Raw genomic sequence first — 20492 nt, forward strand, 5'->3', positions numbered from 1 at the left:
TTTACACAATCCTTAGCCTGGCAGTGGTGGCACATGCTTTTAAACCTTTAATTCCAGCTTTTGGGAGGCAGAGGCATGCAGGTCTCTGCAAATTCGAGGCCAGCCTCATCTACAAAGTGAGTTTCAGGAGAGCCAGGGATACACAGAGAAATTCAGTCTCAGAAACAAACAAAAAACAAACCCCAAAAAACAAAAATAAAGAAACAAAAAATACCAAAATTATTTAACAAAAGACTTCCTACATTTATTTATTGTGTGCATTTTTGTGCTATATTTTAAGATAAGAGAAATACATAATTTTTAATTTTTAAGATATATTATATATATATGTGTGTGTGTGTGTGTGTGTATTGCTAAGAAGACACTTAAAGAACTTTCTCAAGAAGCTCACCAGCCTGCTCCATCTCCCTGCCCATCTCCTCTTCTCCTTCTCTGTGTCCAAGCTTAACTCTAAAGCATCTACTATCTCTTAACAAATTTAATACTTATCAGATTGACTAGCTGCTTCACTCTGACATGTCCTGATACTCTTTGCACTGAGTATCCTCAAGGGCTAGCTTTACCCTCCTGGAGGTCCCTAGGCAGGGAAACTCCTTGGGCTGCAGGAGATAGTCTAGTCTATCTCCCAGCTGCTCCTGCTGACAGTGTGCTTCCATTCACCCCATTATTCTTTGTTGTCCTCCCAGACCCTTTCCCATTCTCCTTCCACAGTCCCTCATGTTTCTTCTACTACTTTTGTGACCTTATAATAGAGTTCTGTCAACTCTGACCTGCCCCTCAACCGCCACCTATTCTCCCACATTCAAAGGACTTGGAAAAAACCAAACCATTTTCTTACTGCCTCTTTTCTTTTAGCTCTCTGTCCGCCCCTCACCTTTGTCTCCTGAACTTCTTGGATATATCACAGAAGAAAATAGCAAAGAAACAAATAGGTCTAAATAAAGTTGCTCTGATAGAGAAAGCAAGAACCAAGAGTCAAAGTATCTCAGTATGCAGCATTCAAAGAGGCCAAGAATTCTAGTGGACCACTGGCAAAGTGTGCCCTGGGGCAGCCTGCAGTCTAGAAAACAGGAGCCAATAGTCTGGTGAAAGAGGTGAAATAAAGGCTTTTCAGCCTCTTGGGATCCCTTGGATACTGGGCTATTACCCTGACACAGTTATTATTAAAGCTAAGTTCCTCAAACTGTTTACTCAAAAAGGACACCCAAGGACATCAATCCACCTGCTCCTCTAAACACTTGTTTTAAAGATCATAGTTTGAAAAAGGCTGGTGATCACTGTCTGGATTTCCAACAAAGAGTAACATTTTTCACAATGCTACTTTTATGTCTTTCGTTGTCGTTGTTATTGTTGTTGTTTTTCTTTTGCTGTTTGTAGCCTTTTAAAATACTAATGATGCTTTAAGACATTTAACTATAGTTAATGACATTAAAAGTCTTAAAGTTAAAAACTATAAAGTTTAATGTCATTAGAATAAACACAACAATTCACAGTAAGAAAAAGTGTTTGTTATCTAGGTCTGAAACTTAGGAAGCCCTGGTCCTGGACAAAGTGTGCTTGGATGGCTTTGCTTGAGAAAGTGGCCATCCTTTATAGTACAATGTCTAATTTCCTGTGTTTGTACCGAGGACATTTTTTTCTTTTTCCTTTTTATATGGGATCACGTTGTGACATGTTTAATATTGATGAGTTTGACCTCCTGGGAGTTATAATACATGCACCCCTTTTAAATACAAATGTTGTCTAATTTATATGGTAAACACATAGAATTTTGGAGATTAGCATTTTAATCAGCTTTAATCTCAGTATTTTCAGCATCCCCCTACCTCTCTTTGCTCTGTCCAGAAAGGTCTCACAAACCCACTTTGGAAATGACAGTTAATGTCCTGTTCTTGGAGAAGCTTGTCTATCAGGAACAGAGCCTGGGGAAGGAACCTTCACCTAAGTAGCAGGCTCACAAACCTTAGAGTGTGCAAAGCGATGGTCAAGTATTTGAGAGACAGAACAGTCCATCTATTCAACAAGTATTTGAACTGGAGCCATGCAGAAGTAGGCAGAGTCTCTCTCTCTCTCTCTCTCTCTCTCTCTCTCTCTCTCTCTCTCTCTCTCTCTCTCTCTCTCTCTCTCTCTCTCTCTCTAATGTCATGGTACTTCTGACCTGGAATGGGGAGTCGATTTTTCTTTTGTGTTTTTCTCTTTGCAAGTCTGCGAGCTTTGAAGTTTCACAAAAATATTCCAACATACCAGTTTTTGAAAAGAGGGCAACATGTTTTATTTTCAAGGTGGAGATTAAGGTCCTAAAGATAACCTATCAGGAAGATTCTAAATTCGATCTAGTCTGGGCTACATAAAGACAGCTCCTGCTGCCCCCCACTCCCACCCCCAATTATGAAGTCCTAGAGATAGACTTTTTTTTTCTACTTGGTTGCGGGAGGAGCCAAAAGGGGGCACTGAGGGGGCGGCGGCGGTGGGCGGGGAGCCAGGCCAAGGCTGAGTCCTGTGCAGCCATTGGTGGGGAGTGCGCGCTGAACTGAGCATGTTCGCGCCCGCCAGCCAGGGCCGCAGCCACAGCCGCAGGGACGGCAGCCGGGAGAGCCACCGCGCATTATGCAAAGCAGCAGCAGATGTGAGCGGGGCCAGCTGGGTGCTCCTTGGCCTCCCCTCCCAACGGCCGGCCCAGCTGCCTGAATTGTCCCGGACACTCCCCTGGCCCTCTCCAGGGCCGACATGGCCTGAGTACCCCAAGGCGCGGAGGCGCAGCAGTGGAGTTGAAACATGGGGAACCAGGATGGGAAGCTGAAGAGAAGCTCAGGTGATGCCTCCCACGAAGGTGGCGGCGGCGGAGCCGAGGATGCGACGGGGCCCAGAGATGCGGAAACCACAAAGAAGGCGAGCGGGAGCAAAAAGGCACTCGGCAAGCACGGCAAGGGGGGAGGGGGCAGCGGGGAGACCAGCAAGAAGAAGAGCAAGTCGGATTCTAGAGCCTCAGTGTTTTCCAACCTGCGGATCAGAAAGAACCTGACCAAGGGAAAAGGTGCCGGCGACTCGCGGGAGGATGTGCTGGACTCGCAGGCCCTGCCGATCGGGGAGCTGGACAGCGCTCACTCTATAGTCACCAAGACCCCGGACCTCAGCCTCTCTGCTGAGGAGACAGGCCTATCGGATACCGAGTGTGCTGACCCTTTCGAGGTGATCCATCCAGTTGGTTCTAGGCCTGCAGAGTCTGGGGTAGGGATCCAGGCGACCGCGGAGGATTTGGAAACTGCGGTTGGAGCACAGGATGGACAAAGGACCAGTTCTGGTTCGGACACGGACATCTACAGCTTCCACTCCGCTACGGAGCAGGAGGATTTGCTCTCAGACATCCAGCAGGCAATTCGCCTGCAGCAGCAGCAGCAGCAGCAGCAGAAGCTGCTGATCCAGGACTCGGAGGAGCCTGCAGCGCCCCCCACTGCCATCTCCCCTCAGCCTGGGGCCTTTCTGGGCCTGGACCAGTTCTTGCTGGGACCTAGCAGCGAGGCTAAAAAGGACACTGTACAGTCACTACCGGTGAGACCCGACTTGCCTGAGACCACCAAGTCTCCAGTGCCTGAGCATCCTCCATCCTCCGGAAGCCACTTGGCCTCTGAGACACCCGGCTATGCGACCGCCCACTCCGCAGTCACAGACTCGCTCTCATCACCAGCCTTCACCTTTCCTGAGGCTGGGCCTGGGGAGGGCGCCGCTGGAGTTCCTGTGGCTGCAACTGGGGACACAGATGAGGAGTGCGAGGAGGATGCTTTTGAGGATGCCCCCCGCGGCTCTCCACGGGAGGAATGGGTCCCAGAGGTGGAAGAAGCCTCACAGAGGCTGGAGGAAGAGCCGGAAGAGGGGATGCAAGAACCTATTATTTCTGCAGTCTCTTCTTTGCCTGGAAGCTCTGCGCCCAGCCCACGCTGCTTCAAACCCTACCCACTCATCAACCCCTGCTACATCAAGACCACCACTCGGCAGCTCAGCTCGCCCAATCACTCCCCGTCCCAGTCCCCCAACCAGAGTCCTAGGATCAAAAAGCGACCGGACCCTTCCGTGAGCCGGAGCCCCAGAACCGCCTTGGCCTCTGCTGAGGCCCCGGCAAAGAAGCACCGGTTGGAGGGTGGCCTCGCGGCAGGCCTCAGCCGCTCTGCAGACTGGACAGAGGAGCTAGGCGTCCGTACGCCTGGGGCAGGAGGCTCCGTGCACCTGCTGGGGCGCGGGGCTACTGCGGATGACAGTGGTGGCGGGTCCCCTGTGCTAGCTGCCAAGGCACCTGGGGCCCCAGCGACAGCTGATGGCTTTCAGAATGTATTCACAGGTGAGCGCGCCTGCCACGTATTTCTGGGTGGCAGGTCGCCTGCCAATCAGGTCCTTTCTTTGCCACCCCGCCCCCTCCACGTTCTGAAAGGCCCTGGCCTGTTATTTACCGCCAGGCTTGTCTCCTCAGTTAAAAGCCTTGGGTGTGCTTAGTTCTCTATTATCTTCTCAAGATAGTGAAGGGGAAAAATGTCTGTCCAAAGTCATCTCAAGAGAGGACTGGTATGCTAACCTCCCTACCCCTCTTTTCTCTAAGAATATTAACCCCTTTTGTGTCTTGTTACCTCGATCATCCTTTATGTTATTCTTTTCCCTTCTATGTTTTCAGTTTTAAAGGATTAAAACTGTACAAAAACCTCCCCAAGGGTTTGTATTGCACGCACACAACATTTATTCCAGTACATTCTAAAGGTTATGTCTGAACACCTTGAAGATAGTTTCTATCGTGTAGTGGTCTGGGTACCATAGAGATAATTTGTGAAGTTAAGTGATTACTCCTTTTTGCTAATGCAAGCAAGTATGATATATGCTCTTAGAAAATGAATAAATAATAGACCATTAGTAATGTGTTATTTATTTATGATTCTAAGGATTGAAACTAGGACCTTTTGCTTGCTAGGCAGGTACTGTACTACTGAGCTATGTCTTCAGATTTTCAAGATGCTTCTTGTTTCGATAAAGGGTTTCACTATGTTGCCTAGGCAGGCATTGAACTTAACTTGTTGGTGTCCTGCGAGTCAGTGAGAGGAAGCTGGGATGTGGAGATATTGAAGATGGGAAACAGAAAGCATGGGTTCTCCCTGATATTGTCTTTCTAAGGTGACTGAACCTGTAATAGGTTCAGTCTGTGGGATAGACATCAGCCAGCATCAGCTTCCTAGGCTAAAATTTGATCTGTTTATTTCTTCTTGTAGGTATCTCTCAAGGAGTTCACAGCTAATGTCAGTTGGTTTCCTGTTGAACATATTATTATTGAAGAAATACTGTTCAAATATAAAGAGCAGAGAGAAAAATAGCTGCACTTAATGCCAGTGCTGATGAATACACGAAAAGTTAGATTTTTAAAATGCAATTTAAAATGTGTTATGTTGTTATTATAGTAAACAGGTTATCATTTACATGTGTAGCAAGTGCCTGCAATCTCAGCACTTGAGAGGCAGGGATAGAAGGTTCGGCTCTTGGTTGGCTAGAACCTGGAGTAACTATTTCTTAAGTACATTTACTTTATTTTGTTATTTTTATGCATGTGTTTGTTTTGCATGCATCAATGTCTATGCACCATGTCTGTGCAGTGCCTGCAAAGGCCAAGATAGGGCATCAGATATCCTGGGACTGGGTTACAGATGACTGTGAACCATCATGTAGGCTCAGGTCCTGTGGAAGGGCAGCCTGTGTTCTTACACAGTGACCCCATCCAGACCCTTCACTACATTTTTTTTCTTTAGTACACTTTTAGTTTACTTTTGATAGCCTTTATTTCGATTTTGATTTATTTTAAGATGAGAATCTTAAAAGTGACTTTTAATTACTTTTTAGCCTGTTACCATGTTATTCCCTCCACGTGCCTTACTGTGGAGACTGACGGAAAGGGGAAGTTTGGAGTCTTAGGTCTACTAGACTGTATAATGTAAAGTAAGATCAACATATTAACTGAAAGGTCATAATTTTATGGATGATGATTGAACAGTTCTTGGGATAATGTTTTTGTTGTTTGGACTTGGTTTATGAGGAAGGGTCTTATGTAACTCGGGCTGCTTTCAAACATCCTATGTACTTGAGGATGACCCTGAATGCCTGATTCTCCTACTTCAGTTCCCCACCTGCTGGGAGTGTAAGCTTATGCTATCAAGCCTGGCTCTTAAGATGATGATGATGATGTGTGTGTGTGTGTGTGTGTGTGTGTGTGTGTGTGTGTGTGTGTGAACTTGTTTTGTGCTGAGATTAGTACCTAGAGCCTCAACTTTCTAGACAAACTTTTTACCAGTGAATACAGCCTGACACACAGACTACTGAATCATGGCACTGGCCAAAGTGTACTAACTGAAAGTTACTGTCAAGAGGAGAGTGTGGAGGGCAGCTCTGACAGAAAGCAGTTGTCTAGCATGGACAACCTGGGCTTGAGGATCAGCGCTAGAAAGAAGTACAGTGTGCAAGAACCTACCATCTATGCATCTATCACCTGTCTATATATCACCTATTATATCTATCTATCTATCTATCTATCTATCTATCTATCTATCTATCTATCTATCTATTGTGTGTGTGTGTGTGTAAAATATATCCAGCAATCATAATAGTGAAAGAGAGTTCTTCAGGGATTTATCAAGTATAAAGCAAAAATTGAGGTAATAGAAGTTATTAAAAGGGAATTGAAGAGAGATCATAAGATCTGAAAGATCATAAGACCTTAAATATATTGAGGTTTTGTTTACTCCAGACAAAGATTGTTTTTAAGTCTTGGATTTCATTTAATTTTGCTATTATTTTCAAATTTGAAATGTGTTACTCTTGAAGGAGCTGTTTGGTAGTATGTGAGTTTTGTTCAGGCAGATTTCTGTTATTAAACAGAATAAAAGTACCGCCATTTTTGTGTGGTAGTCACCTGCCTGTGTTAGATGGTTGGAAATTGCTGTCAATGGAGAGCAGATCAAGTTTTGTGTTACAGCTTTCATATAGTTATGTCATTCACCCTATGTTGCTCAGAAAAAGAAAGCAATGAGTAGATTTAACTTAACCTGTGACTGGTGGGGAAATGGAGGTTAAGTCTCTCAAGTTTGTATTGTGTGATTCATTCCAAGGCAAAGCTAGGAAAGGACACTGCCCACTGAGCCACCCTTACTTATTGCTAGTGTTTGTATCTTTGGCACTAGCTGGTAACGTACAGAGCAGGAATCTTTGAAAGGCATTGCCCTGTCTTATAATTTCACCAATGAGATCTTTCTGATCTCTGTTAATAGAGGTTGAATATCTGACCTTCCTTGGGATAAATGATGGATGAATTTGAAGTGAGAGAAAACTGCATTTTTCTTGAGACAGCTATCCTGGAGACTCTTATGTCAGGGGGTCACCAGATTGTCCCTGTCTTTGTCATCTGACACTTTTCATAGCTTTACAGTTCCTCTGTGATGGTTTTGTAGGCATCTCGGAAACTACCCAGAGCTCAGCAAGCACTAGTGTTATCCTTAAGGAGCTAGATTTTTGGTCTTAATTGTGGAATTATTTAGATCAGTTAATTTTCCAGCTGCCTTTGAATTCAGAAGGGCATTGTATCTCTTTGCTTCTCTCAACATTCTTTATCTTTATCTTTATAGCACTGGAGAGAGGGGAAGGAGATTCTTATTTTACTGCATTGCAAACATGGGGAAAATCATGCCAGTGAAAACAGACTCTGAGGCCCAGGTTTTTGTATCTGGTGAATATGAAAATGCTTAGTGATGAGGTGTTCTTCTTTTAGTTGTGGAGACATTGGTAGTATTGTAGGGCATTCCATTTCAAAATTTCGTAGTTAATTTATTGGAAACATGTCCTTTTCAGTATTTAATAGGAAAAATTTGAGAGGTTTGCTTTTGAATGATGGTCTTGGTGTCAAACTCTGGGCCTCTTGTATGCCCAGCAATTGTTTTATAACTGGATTACATTTCTAGTCTGGTAATAGGGTACAGTTAATTAAAGTTTGGACATCTAATATATTGAATTTGTGATGCCAAATTACTTTTGATAGGAATCTTTCCAGTCAATTATGCACTTAATCTATCTCCCTTTTAAACACATGGGATGAAAGTTCCATCTGTTTTAAAAGGCTCGCTGTCATCTTCAGGCACATCATTGTCTTGTGGAAGGACTGGTGTGGCCCCTGGGAGTTGGTTTACGTGTGTGGGCTAGAGGCCATAGTCTCTGTCACTTGGAATTTTGTATCTGTATAGTTTCTTGACTCCTTTTTGGCCATTAATGCTATCTTTATTTGCTTCCACACTCTCCAAAATTCCTTATAATTTGATTTTTCTCATTAATTTGTTATTAGCTTATGAAAGCCTACAATTATGATGTTATCTGTATTTATTATGGTGGATGTCAGATGGATCTGGGATGATGCTTTACTTAAGTATATGTCATCTTTACCATAGTTTGAAGTACAGCGATGCCTAACCATGTCTCTATGAGCAACCAAAGCTCAGACAAGTCAAAGAAACTGACTGAGAGCATTGAGCTAGTCATCCCTGTCTACTGTATGACTTCAAAAATTCAAAGCCATTGTTAATGTGTTGAGAACAAAGCCAAATGGACCCCAGAGTTTCTCAGGCTAATTGACAAAGGGTTTGCATCGATAGCTTGAACTCTTTGACTCTCCTTCTGGCTTTTCTAAAGGTTACCTTATTTGTGTTATTAGTAGAAAGAAGGGGCCACTCTAGGAGTGTGTATTTTCTCACAGAGCTCTTAAGAAAAAAAATTTTTGAGACAGTATCTCATATACCTAGCTTTGAACCCCCTAATAATAGATGCTAGCCTTAATCTCCTGGTCCTCCTGTCTCCCAAGTGTTATAAATACAGACATATGCCACCACACCTGGCTCTACACTTGGCTGCAATGTATAGCTTTTCAAATCATCACACTGAAAAATTTATAGGTCAAATAGTGTGATGACAGTAGCTCCCAAGAGAGTACATATGTAAATAAATGAAGAAGGTGTCTTTGAAAATGATGCTGTTGGTCTGGGCATGGTAGCCCTTTAGTCAGCTCTTGGGGAGAAAGGAGGGCAGATCTCTCTGAGTTCAATGCTAGCTTGCCAATACAAAAACACAAGCAAAAAAAAAAAAACAACAACAACACTCCCCAAGTCAAATAAAGAAAGACGATTATGTCATCTATGTAAACAAGGAAACAGGGGTGCCTAAATATTGTTGTTATTAGGTTTCAGACATTAGAGACATTTGACAAGAGAACATGTGACTGAGAATATTCTTTAAGTCATTTTAGTTTTGTCTAAAGATTCTTTAGCACTGTGGCTTGCATCAGAGTTAAACATCCCAATGGCTTCAGTTATGCACGAATGACTGCCTTATGACCTAAGGATTGGCCTGGTTTTAAGTGCATTCAAGCACTTGGCTCTCAGCCATGCACGTTTGAAATAGAGCAGGTGCCTTTTTTGAGTTCCCTTTGGGTTCTATTAAAAAGTTGCTGAAACTGTGTTGGATGGTGGTTTTTCTATACACTGTTATTCTGGTTATTTGCTTCCTAACTTTATTCTCTAGCTAAATGACTCAGCCGTAATTGTTCCTCATATATATGAACATGGAGGAACAGTTTCACACTAAGAATGTTAGGATTCAGTGACATAATGAAATACTGCCCCTGCCACTGTACCTGGCAAATAGCAGGTGTTTAATTGATATTGATTGATTCCACGACTGACTTGTTTTCTCAATAAATTTTATTGTCCAAAGTGGACAGAGCCAAATGTGTAAAAACAGAATGAAACAATTCTGAAACTATTATAAAATCTTGACAGGCAATAAATTGTTCAGATACTTAATGAAATTATTTCTTAAACATGGGTTTTTTTTTTTTTTTTTTTTGCATAGTGTTTCTATTTCTTTCTCTTTCTTTCATTTTTCCCATAACTATAAACATTTTCATGACTTCAGGTTTCTGGGGGCCCAGATGAGGATAACAGGGTTTGGTTGTGAGAAATGGGGATACTGCTGCTTACTAATGGAGGGGTGGGAGCCCAGCATGATAACTTAGGCATGTAATCAGGAAACTGAAACAGGAGTATTGCCACAAGTTCAAAGCCAGTCAGTCCTTCCAGGCTAATGTGGGCTACATGTCCACTTGTCTCTATGAAAAAAACACCAAAGCAACAACCACCAACATCAGGGAACAGGAGAGATATAGATAGATAGATGATAGATAGATAGATAGGCAGGCAGATAGAGAGACAGAGACAGAGAGAGAGAGCTGACATCTTGTCAGTGTTTGTTCTGTACAATGTCTGCCACCAAGCACCTGGATTTTGAGCCTTCTTTACTGATTCTCTCATAAGATAGTGATTGAGACAGACTAATGTATTTGCTATTCTATGAAAATAAGCTCACATTTCAGACCCTGGGCCTTGGTCCTGCAAGCTCACTTTCTTAGAAACATAGTTTACCTGTCTTGGGAAGCATGTAAACTGGGTTAAGTGAAGGCCGTGTCTTCTGTGTCCTGTCAGCTAGCTCTGGCTGCCTTCGTGTCACTCTGCATGTGCTGTCTGCATCACACTGCCTTTTGGATTTAGGTTTATTCTTCCTTCCCTGACCTGCAAGATGCTGTCCACACATCACCTACTTTTCCTTTCCACCTGCCCACTCATGTCTGTTGTGTGTCTTTCTGAGGGTGCCATTCTTGGAAACACTGAGTATGTGAGTTTTTGGTAAACACTTGTCCACCATGTGTTTCTGGGGATTGATACAAGGAAGTTGGGGTATTTAGCCTTCCTGGTGCCTACTACAACCTGTTGAATCTAAGCTTGAGAATTACACAAGCTTTTGGTCAGTTGAAGTTAGTTATATTCACTGAAATAAAGATAACATGATAATTGGTGGGTCTGTTGAGGGCACACAACATCTATGCTGGATCACAGAAGTTAGGATTAAAATGGTAGCCACAGTACAGAAATGAAAGCTTTCATATATGTATATACTCATATATATGTATACATATATGTAATTTTAGTTCGCACACACACGTGTGTGTATGTGTGTGTGTGTGTGTATGTGTGTGTTTGTACAAATACTCACTCCATGTCACACATGTAGAGGTCAGAGGACAACTTGCTGAATCAGTTTTCTCTTTCCCCTATGTGCTTCTCTTGGATCAAAGTCAGGGCTTTAGACTTGGCAGCAAGCACTTGTACCTACTGTGTGCCATATTGCAAGCTCTATATGCACAGGCATACGCATGCACATATACAATACATATATGTTTTGGGACAGGAGTACTGAGATTCAAAGTCAGGGCTTCACATATGCTAAGCAGGAACTCTATCTTCTCTGCCTGAGCTCCATCACCAAGTTCCACCTCTATCCTTCAATACGTACTTCATGGAGAGTGACTGAAGAAGTCTTAAAGCTAAGGAAATGGTTCAGGTAGTAAGATGTCTGATATGCAAGCATGAGAAACTGAGTTTTATCCATAGAACCTTCATTTAAAAAGCCAGGTGTGGTGACCCATTTGAAATTCTAGTTCTGAAAATGCACAGACATAGGGATCCTTAGGTCAGGCAATCTAGCCTAATTGGAGAGCATTATACCAGGAAAGATCCTGGTTCAGAAACATATGGTGATTAGTGCTTGTGGAATGGCATCATTGTTGATCTCTGGCCTACAAACACACACACACACACACACACACACACACACACACACACACACACCATCCCGCAAGGTAAAGGGAATAGGTAAACTTCTCATTCCCTTCATTCTAACTTTTGTATTAGAAATCCTAATGGAATTTAGCATTAGGGTTTGTTACGGAGAAATAAAGTTTTATTTGTGACTTAAAAGTTGTTATAAATTTGCCAAATGTAAAGGCTTTATGATTTTTTTTTTACTTTTATTTAATTTCTGTTTATGTGTGCATCTGCATGTGTGGCATGTGTGTATGTGAATATGGAGGCATGTACCCTTGTGCCAAATGTGGGTTCTGAGAACTGAACTTTAGTCCTCTGCCAAAGCAGAAAGAATTCTAAAAAAAATAATAATAATAATTTTATATATCTGAGTATGTTGTAGCAGTTTTCAGACACACCAGAAGAGGGCATCAGATTCCATTTCAGATGGTTGTGAGCCACCATGTGGATGCTGGGAATTGAACTCAGGGCCTCTGGCAGAGCAGTCAGTGCTCTTAATCGCTGAGCTATCTCTCCAGCCCAAGCAGCAAGCATTCTTAACTACTGAGTTATCCTTCCAGTTATTACAAGGCTCAAAAAATATTAAAATATAAACAATGGAAAATATAATTTCTAATCAACTAGAATAATTTAAAGCAGTTTATACAATCTATAAGATCAAATAACATTTATTGGATGCCACAAGAGGATGCCAACCAACTATGACAGGCAGCTATTATCCCTTTGACACCTGTTCCACTGTTGGCCTGAAAGAGAAAATGGCTGACTTACTCCTTTATAAAGATGAGCTTGGAAGTGTTAGCTGAACAGGAAAATGCCTGACATTCCTCAGTGGTCCCTTCAGGTTACAGCATACCATGGGATCCCTGGAGCTTTGTTACTGGATGTTAGAGCAGGGCTGGGCTAACTGCAGATCTTGGATATCTCAAGACTGAAACTCACAACTTGAGAAAATGTACACTTTAGTGTGTTGGGGTGCTATGCTGAAAATGTTCACACTATCTAATTGGGTCTCCTTATGTATCAGGGAGAAGGGTTCTTTGTGTCATTTACATCATTGCTTTAAGTAACCAGGAAGGAAACAAATATTTATCAGCCATCCACTGCAGGACCATGGCAGAAATTGTCATCAGTTTCCCTTTGCACTTTTTCTCCCTTTGTCCTGTTTCTTCCCTCTCTTCCTTCCTCCCTCCCTCTTCTCCACTTCCCTCCCCACCTCTTCCTCCCCTTCCTTCCTTCCTTCCTTCCTTCCTTCCTTCCTTCCTTCCTTCCTTCCTTCCTTCCTTCCTTCCTTCCTTCCTTCCTTCCTTCTGCCTTCCCATCTCTTCCAAATAGTCTGGTTTCTCAGTTAACCAAAGCAAAGGGAGGACTAAGGATGTTGGTAAATGGTAACATTCGTCCGTCTATCATGTATGAGGTCTTCAGTTTGACCTCAGGCACACTTTAGTCCTCTAGGACACAGGAGAAAAAAAGAGCAGTGGAGGCCATCTTGTTGGGAGGTAGTTTACTCCAGTTTGTTAACCCAATATTTATTTAGAACAGGTCTACCAGGAGCCTCTGAAATTATGCATCACATAGACACAGTTTGTTGTAGTTTTTCCACTGATGGAGCTAAAGAGAATTCTTATGCCAGGGGATCCACTTATGAGATACTGATAGCTTGCAGTGGTGGTGACAATCCTAATGTTTTGATTTAGAGAGTCTTGACTGTTTTTTTTTTTTTTTATTTATGTGTAAATGTGTGTCTGTATATATGTGCTCAAGGAGCCCAAAAAGAGGCATCAAATGTCTTGCAACTGGAGCTACAGGCAGTGTGAACTGGCCTAAGGGGGTGCTGGGAACAGAACTTTATTCCTGTGCAAAACCAGCAAGGGCTTTTTTTTTTTTTCTCTCTTTTTTTTTTATTTTATTTTTTTATTTTATATTTTATTTACATTTAAGATGCCATCCCCTTTCCACATTTCCCCTCCCTAGAACACCCCTGTCCCATGCCCCCCCTTTCCTTTTTGCTTTTATACGATTTTTTAAAACTGTTAATCAAAGGATTTATAAGTTTGGTAATGCTCAATCAGAAGCGTAACCCAGTACCCAACCTAGATATAAAAACTATCTTTGACTGGTGGAGACATGTAAACATCTGCCTCCATGCCCCCTCTCTCTTTCTCTCTCTCTCATCACCTAGCTTTTCCTCTTCTTCATCTTCTCTCCTTGTTCCATCTCTTCCTCTCAGTACTCCTTCCCACTTAGCTCCTCCTACATATCACTCTTCCTGTTAAAGTAGAACTTTTCTCTCAAAATACAATTAGAGCATACTTATTCCTAATTGTACCAGTGAGGTACAAGATAGTCCTAATACCCAGTCCATCATTCTGTTGACTAACCAGAACCTCTGTCATCTCTTCTAACTAAAACACTTACTTTTGATCCTGGCTTTTTGGCTTTAGAGTAAATGTCAGCTGAAAACCATCTACTCAGATCTTTTCTCTCAAAGTAAATAGCCAGGATTGGTTATGAGACTATAGGTCTTCAACCCCATCAGAAATCCAGAATGACTGAGTTAACTGAAGTTATGGGAAGCACTAAGCATAGCTTCTAAAACTTAGCCAATTTATAGAGACCGCTGAACACCTGGAAAGCCCCTATACTACCAAATGTTGGAGCATCAAATCTTCAGCCTTCTGGCCCAGAATCATCTGACAGACCTTAGTGATGCAGGATTATTAAGGACTGATTACTCTGTCTAGGCAGATATAATCAGTCGACTATTCTGCATGTGTGTCCTTTTCTGGACAGTGATTTGTCTGTAGATGGAGAGAGGCAGTTCTTGCCTTGTGGCTGTCACTGCACAACTGGAGTATCTCCAAGGATGCTCAATTTCTTCTTAGAATCCACGACAGGAAGCTGTCAGGAGCAGACAGGTCTCTAATCAAAATGAACATTAATATATAAATATTTGTAGTGTCAGTTCTATGGACTTCTGATGTTTTGAAAACCAACTATCCATGTAAGGTAACCTGGACTGTTGTCTGTTCACTCCTCTCAGCTATTTCTAAATAAAATATGGAAAACACCCTAACAATAAACTCAAAACCATGAATTTGCTATAGTCCCTTAACTCATAGGTTAACCGTCCCAAATCAGTTTAAAAAGTTAAAAAAAGGGCTGGGTCTAGGCCTTGTATTCCTAAATGTGTTATACAGGCACAATGCCCATGAGAGTATCAATATTCATCTCATTTTTATATTAATAAGAGGCTCATACCAATGAAAACCTTATATTTGAAATCAAAGTAAATTTTATACCATTTAAGAAATTATAACTTCATCTTGATAATAATTATACAGTTTTCTACCAATAGGTTATGGCTATGCAATAAGTCCTAGCTAATCCCCCCTGTTCCAACAAAACCACTACTTTTCCCTAGAAAGACAGACCATTATTAACCACATTAGTCCCCAAGCTCAGGGAATAGGGGCGCTGACTTTTCTTTAACTTCTTCAAGCTGATTAAGGGTGTTGAGATTTTAGAAGAGGGGTGGGGGGAAGAGTAAGTTGATAAGCCTCTGATGCTGTATCTTCACTGAATCCAGATGGAATTCCAGGACATCGGAGGTTTGGGCAGGTCTGCTCAGTATGCTTGATGAGTAGATACACCAAGGCTGTGTATTCTGCAATATACAATTCTCAGAACAAGTTTTAGTATCAAGAAAAAAAATTTCCCACCCCCAGGGGGCTGACATTTTTTTTAAAAATGTTGGTTCTGAGGACTTTTTTTTCACTTGTTAAAATTGGTTGTAGTATTTACGTTTCAGATTTTATCCCCTTACCCTACTTCCTCCCACCACCCAGAAACCTCCTATCCCATCCCCCTCCTCATGCTTCTATGAGGCAGTGACCACACCTACCCCCCCTCACTATCCCCTCCCCACCCTCACATTCCCCCCCACACACTGTGTGTTCATTTTTTTTTTTTTATGGGACCAAGAAACTCCTCTCCCACCTATGTCCGACAAGGCCATCCTTCCCTACATATACTGGAGTCTTGGGTCCCTTCCTATGTGTTCCCAGGCTGGTGGTTTAAATCCTGGGTGGTTCTGGTTGTTTGGTATTGTTGCTTTCCACCTGGGGTCACTAACCCTTTCTGCTCCTACAGTCCTCTCACTAAGTTCTCCATTGGGAAACCCCTGATCATATCAGTGGTTAACTGTGAGCATCGTCCTCTGAGTGTGTTAGTCTTTGGCAGACCTCTAATGAGACAGCTATATCATGTTCCTCACATTATGCACTTCCAGCCATCCAGAACAGTGTTTAGCTTAGGTGGCCCAACAAGGGCTCTTAATTGCTAAGTTATCTCGCCAGAATCTTAAGATTTGGAATGGCTGGACTGGCATTATTTAGCATGAATGCAGTACTCAGTGGTTTTGCATATTGAGTTTAATAATTGTATGTGGTAGGTGATATTGCTTTGTGAAAGCATGAAAAGTCATGTTGTATAATGTTTGACCAAAACTTAAACCCATGTGTCTTTCTAATGTGAGCCCAGGCTCACTGAGCAAAACCATTTAGATCTACCACCAGCATGTGACTCATCTCCTATTGAGTGGATTCCAGGCACTGCCATTTTCCTTGTCCTCTGAACTGCCCAATAAGAGGAGTGTATTAAGTCTTTACTTCAGTGTATATACTTGGTGTATTGGTTTCTGTTGTTTTAGTTTCTCTATCTGTGAAATGTGCGTGTTCAACAATTTCCTGGCTCTGTGGTATTCTCTTTATATGTGGTTATCGACATTAACTTCCACAAATGGGGTCTCACTATGTAGCCTTGGACTACATTATGTGGACTAGGTGGTATCATATTTTTGAAGAGACCCACCTGCTTCTGTCTGAGTGCTGGGATTAAGGCCCACACCACCATGTCTGGCTCTGACATTAAAGTTCTGTAGAGATAAAACACAGAAAAAACAAACACTCATAGGTTTAAAATATTTATTGGTCTTAAACTATTGTAGTGTAGTTTACTCCTATTATAAAACAATGGACTTTTGAAGGATCCCATATAAAAGCAGCCGAACACACTGTTGGAGGGCTTTGTAAGTAGTAAGTCACTTCATTGCTAAAATATAAGTTTTCTCACTGAAACAGTAACGGAATGACAATAATGATAATCTTTTGCAACTGATGCACAAACTTAGAAATTCTTTTTCCCATAGACCAATACATGCCAGGTTGGGGATGGTTAGTGGCATTTGCTCTCTGTGGGAGGTATTGCATTTTACAGCAACCAAGATGTTCTGCCAGGCAATTATACCTTCCTGTCTGTGCAGTGCTACTTCGGTTAAATGGCTGTGGGGGTGCTAGATGGGCCGTGAAAGCATCCTGCCTGGCTGTTTATTTTTGGATAGCGAATTGGTTATTCTATTTTTAGAAAAAAAAATCCAGAAGTTTGTTGAGTGTGTCAGAGTCAGCGTCTTTCGAGGAGGGATGGATGAAACAGTAAGAAATGTCATGATTTTGAGAGAGAGACATATGGCTGGGCTGTAAAATGTGACAGAAGTAAGAAGTTATCCTAGGAGCCTCAGTTTCTGGCATGGATTATTTATTTCTCTAATATGCTTTATTTGATTATGACTGATTTCACTGTCCTTTACCTTGTGATAACAAAGGGTAGATGTATGGCTTCTGGTTTAGCTTCAAGATGCACTATTGAGGTTTTACCCCAATTTTCTTTTGTAAATCTCCTCTGGGTTGCTTTCCCAATGTTAATGAAGAATAGACTCGCAGATCTGAGTCATTCCTTGCTGTCACCAGTCACCTCTCACTTAAACATCACGAGTCTCAGAGAGTCACAGTCTAAAACCACAGTTTTCTTGTTCATCTAACGAAAATTGTTTTCTGGGTCTCACTGCTGTTTTGTTTGTCTTTATTCCTTCATTCTTTAAACCTTCTACCACCCATTAATCTTTCATTAAAAATACCTCTTTAAACTGTCTTCTACTTTACATTACTTTGTATCCACTTTTTTAAGTTCCAATCACAGACTTTCTTGCCTTCTCTTACTCAAAGTCTGACTGGTCCCACAAGACATGAGACCAAACTATTTAGTATACACATTTGGGGTCTGGAAGTGTAGCTCAATATTTGGACATGTTCAACACCCAAAAACACTCAGAATCTCTGAGTTACATAGTATAATAAAATACACTTTTACAATGGCAAGTCTCAAGCCAGAAACATTTTACTCATCACATTTTATCCCAAGGATCAAGTTTAAAATCATATGTGTGTGCCTCTATATTATGCATGCAATATGTTTTGCATCATATTGGTAAAAAGGAAAACTTTAGACAAATTTAAGAGGCCTTCAGCAGAAAAAGTGAAGTATTCACAGAGCACTCAAGATAAAAGGCAGTTTGCAATTTGTTGGTAGGGGACACAGAAGTGACATGCAGAAATAGCCTGTTGTATTACTTTTATGCAGATGCCTTATTTGGTCATTTTTGACAACATGGAGCCTATAATGGGTACGTTCTCAGCCCATATGACTGGGGGAACACTTCAGTATAAGAAACTCTTGTTAGGTTTCAGTTTGTTTGACTACTAGATTACATAATATTTTCTCACATATGGAAGCTGCTTTAGGATAACTTTAATGTAAAGATATGTAAATTATTATGCAGTGTATTATGCATGTGATGTGTAATAAGCACCATATACAGTTTAACATATGGTAATACTTTTTAGCCTGGTCCCTTTGTTCCTTAGTGTTATCCATCCCCATGTCCCAACTGCTCTAGCCATTTAAAGATGGCTTATGTTCTCTTTGTTCATTGTAGGTGGACTTGACACCATTTCAGGGAAAGAATCCAGTGGATCATAGTTCTTATACCACGATACACTGCCAGACAAACCCTTCATTTAAAAAAAAAAAAAAAAAGACGGGCTTAATATTTCTGTTTAAATGAAGTGTCCTCTGCACTTCCTAAAGGGTGAAAGCTCAGCTGGGTTGGGCAGCACAGGGGAACTGTTCTCCTATGGCCTTAATGTTCCTCTCCAGTTCTGAATGACAGCTGTGGTCATTCCCTAGGTCAAGCCTTTGCACAGTGAGGATCTCGAGTCCTCACATCTTTGGTTACTACTGAGAACACGCTGGTGAATACCGCACTGGGCAGCGTGTGAGAATCCCTCTGTCATGAGTAACAAGGAGTGAGACTGCTTGACCGTGCAATAATAGCATACAGCATTTGCTCAGGTATCATTAGCTCTGCTATTTTCTACACTTTTACTTTAGATAAGCTGTCACGGAATAGCGTTTTCCTTTGTTAACATTTTTAATTTTATAGAGTTGGTTGTGTAAACTTAGCAAACAAATAAAAATATCTCACACCCAAATGAACCCAAACTTCATCTTTAACATGCATAATGTTTTTTACTCTATTATACTTTCCCATCACAACAGAGTCTAAGGGTTCCTTCCTGTGTTAGTTTCTTCTCTCCTGCAGTGCTGCTGCCATGGGCAACATCACCTTAAGGAAGAAAGGGTTGATTCTGGCTTATGCTTCCACAGTAATAGAGTCTGTCCTGACAGCAGTCAGGTATCCTGGACAAGACAGGAAGCTGGCTGATCATGGTTTTATTTACACAGGAGCAGAGAGGGGGGGAAGGGGGGAGGGAGGGAGAGGAAGAGGGAAAGAGAAAGAGAGAGACAAGGAGGGGGGAGGGGAGAGAGAGGGAGAAAGAGAGGGAGGGAGGAAGCAGGGAGGAAGGAGGGGAGAAGGAGGGAGAGAGAGAAACAGGAAGTGAGTCAAGGTCATCAATTGTCAAAGCTTACAATCAGTGATAAGTCCCTCACCTCCTAAAGGTTCTAAGAGCTCTCCAAACAGTGGAGGAAGCTTGAGGCCAAATGTTCAAATCCATGATCCTATAGAGACACTTCTTTCAAATCACCACACCCCAACATATATCCTCACCAATGTTCATTGGTTTTTGGTTTTTTTAAAATAGTAACTGTGGTGAGATGGAATCTTCTTTTTTTTTTTTTAGAGGGCTGACATTTTATTAAGGATGTTGGTTCTAACCGCTTTTCTTTTTTTTCCCCCTCTTTTATTAGATATTATATTTACATTTCAAATTTTATCCCCTTACCGCATTCCCCCACCTCCCAGGAACCCCTTATCCCATCCCCCCTCCTCCTGCTTCTATGAGGGTATTTACCCACCTACCCCCCAATCCCCCTCTCCACCCTCAGATTACCCCCCCCCCACTCAGTGCCCAGCCTTCAAGGTACCATTGACCTCATCTCCCACCTATGCCCAACAAGGCCATCCTCCCCTACATGCACAGCTGGAGTCATGTGGCAGTGAGATGGAATCTTAATGGAATTTTTTTTCAAAACACTTTATTTATCAATATTTGTATAAACATATATACTTATACATGTATACATATATAAACAATAATTAAATAATAAGATGTATTTAAAAAGTATAGGGAGTTGGGAAAAGTGGGAGGAAGGAGAGAAAGGGGAAAATTATGCAAATACAGTGTTCATATATGAAATTCTCAAAAAGGAATTCAGTTTTTTAAAATGTTCAATAGATCAACTAGCATTTTACAATACGAAAATAAATATGAGCTATAATTATGTTAAAGGACATTTTAACTCATTACAAACTTTGAAGTTTAAAATGAGATCAATAAAAATCATTCTACCCAACACAAAAACCACAATAACGTTTTATAATTCAAAGTATTTCTAAGAACAAGAAAATAGATG

The 20492-nt window shown here is 41.7% G+C and overlaps 1 protein-coding gene across 2 annotated transcripts in view; it reads left to right on the forward strand.

The window, feature by feature from the left end:
- Positions 1-2257: 2257 nt before the first annotated feature.
- The window catches only part of Fmn2 (formin 2), a 343084-nt gene continuing 324849 nt past the window's right edge, over positions 2258-20492 (forward strand). For both annotated transcript variants that reach the window (XM_034520965.2, XM_076914541.1), the window contains exon 1: positions 2258-4333. In XM_034520965.2, the coding sequence (XP_034376856.1) occupies positions 2776-4333 (1558 nt within the window). In that variant the 5' untranslated portion in view covers positions 2258-2775. The remainder of the gene's footprint in view (positions 4334-20492) is intronic.

Source organism: Arvicanthis niloticus, chromosome 16 (assembly GCF_011762505.2).
Source record: "Arvicanthis niloticus isolate mArvNil1 chromosome 16, mArvNil1.pat.X, whole genome shotgun sequence".
Lineage (NCBI taxonomy): Eukaryota > Metazoa > Chordata > Mammalia > Rodentia > Muridae > Arvicanthis > Arvicanthis niloticus.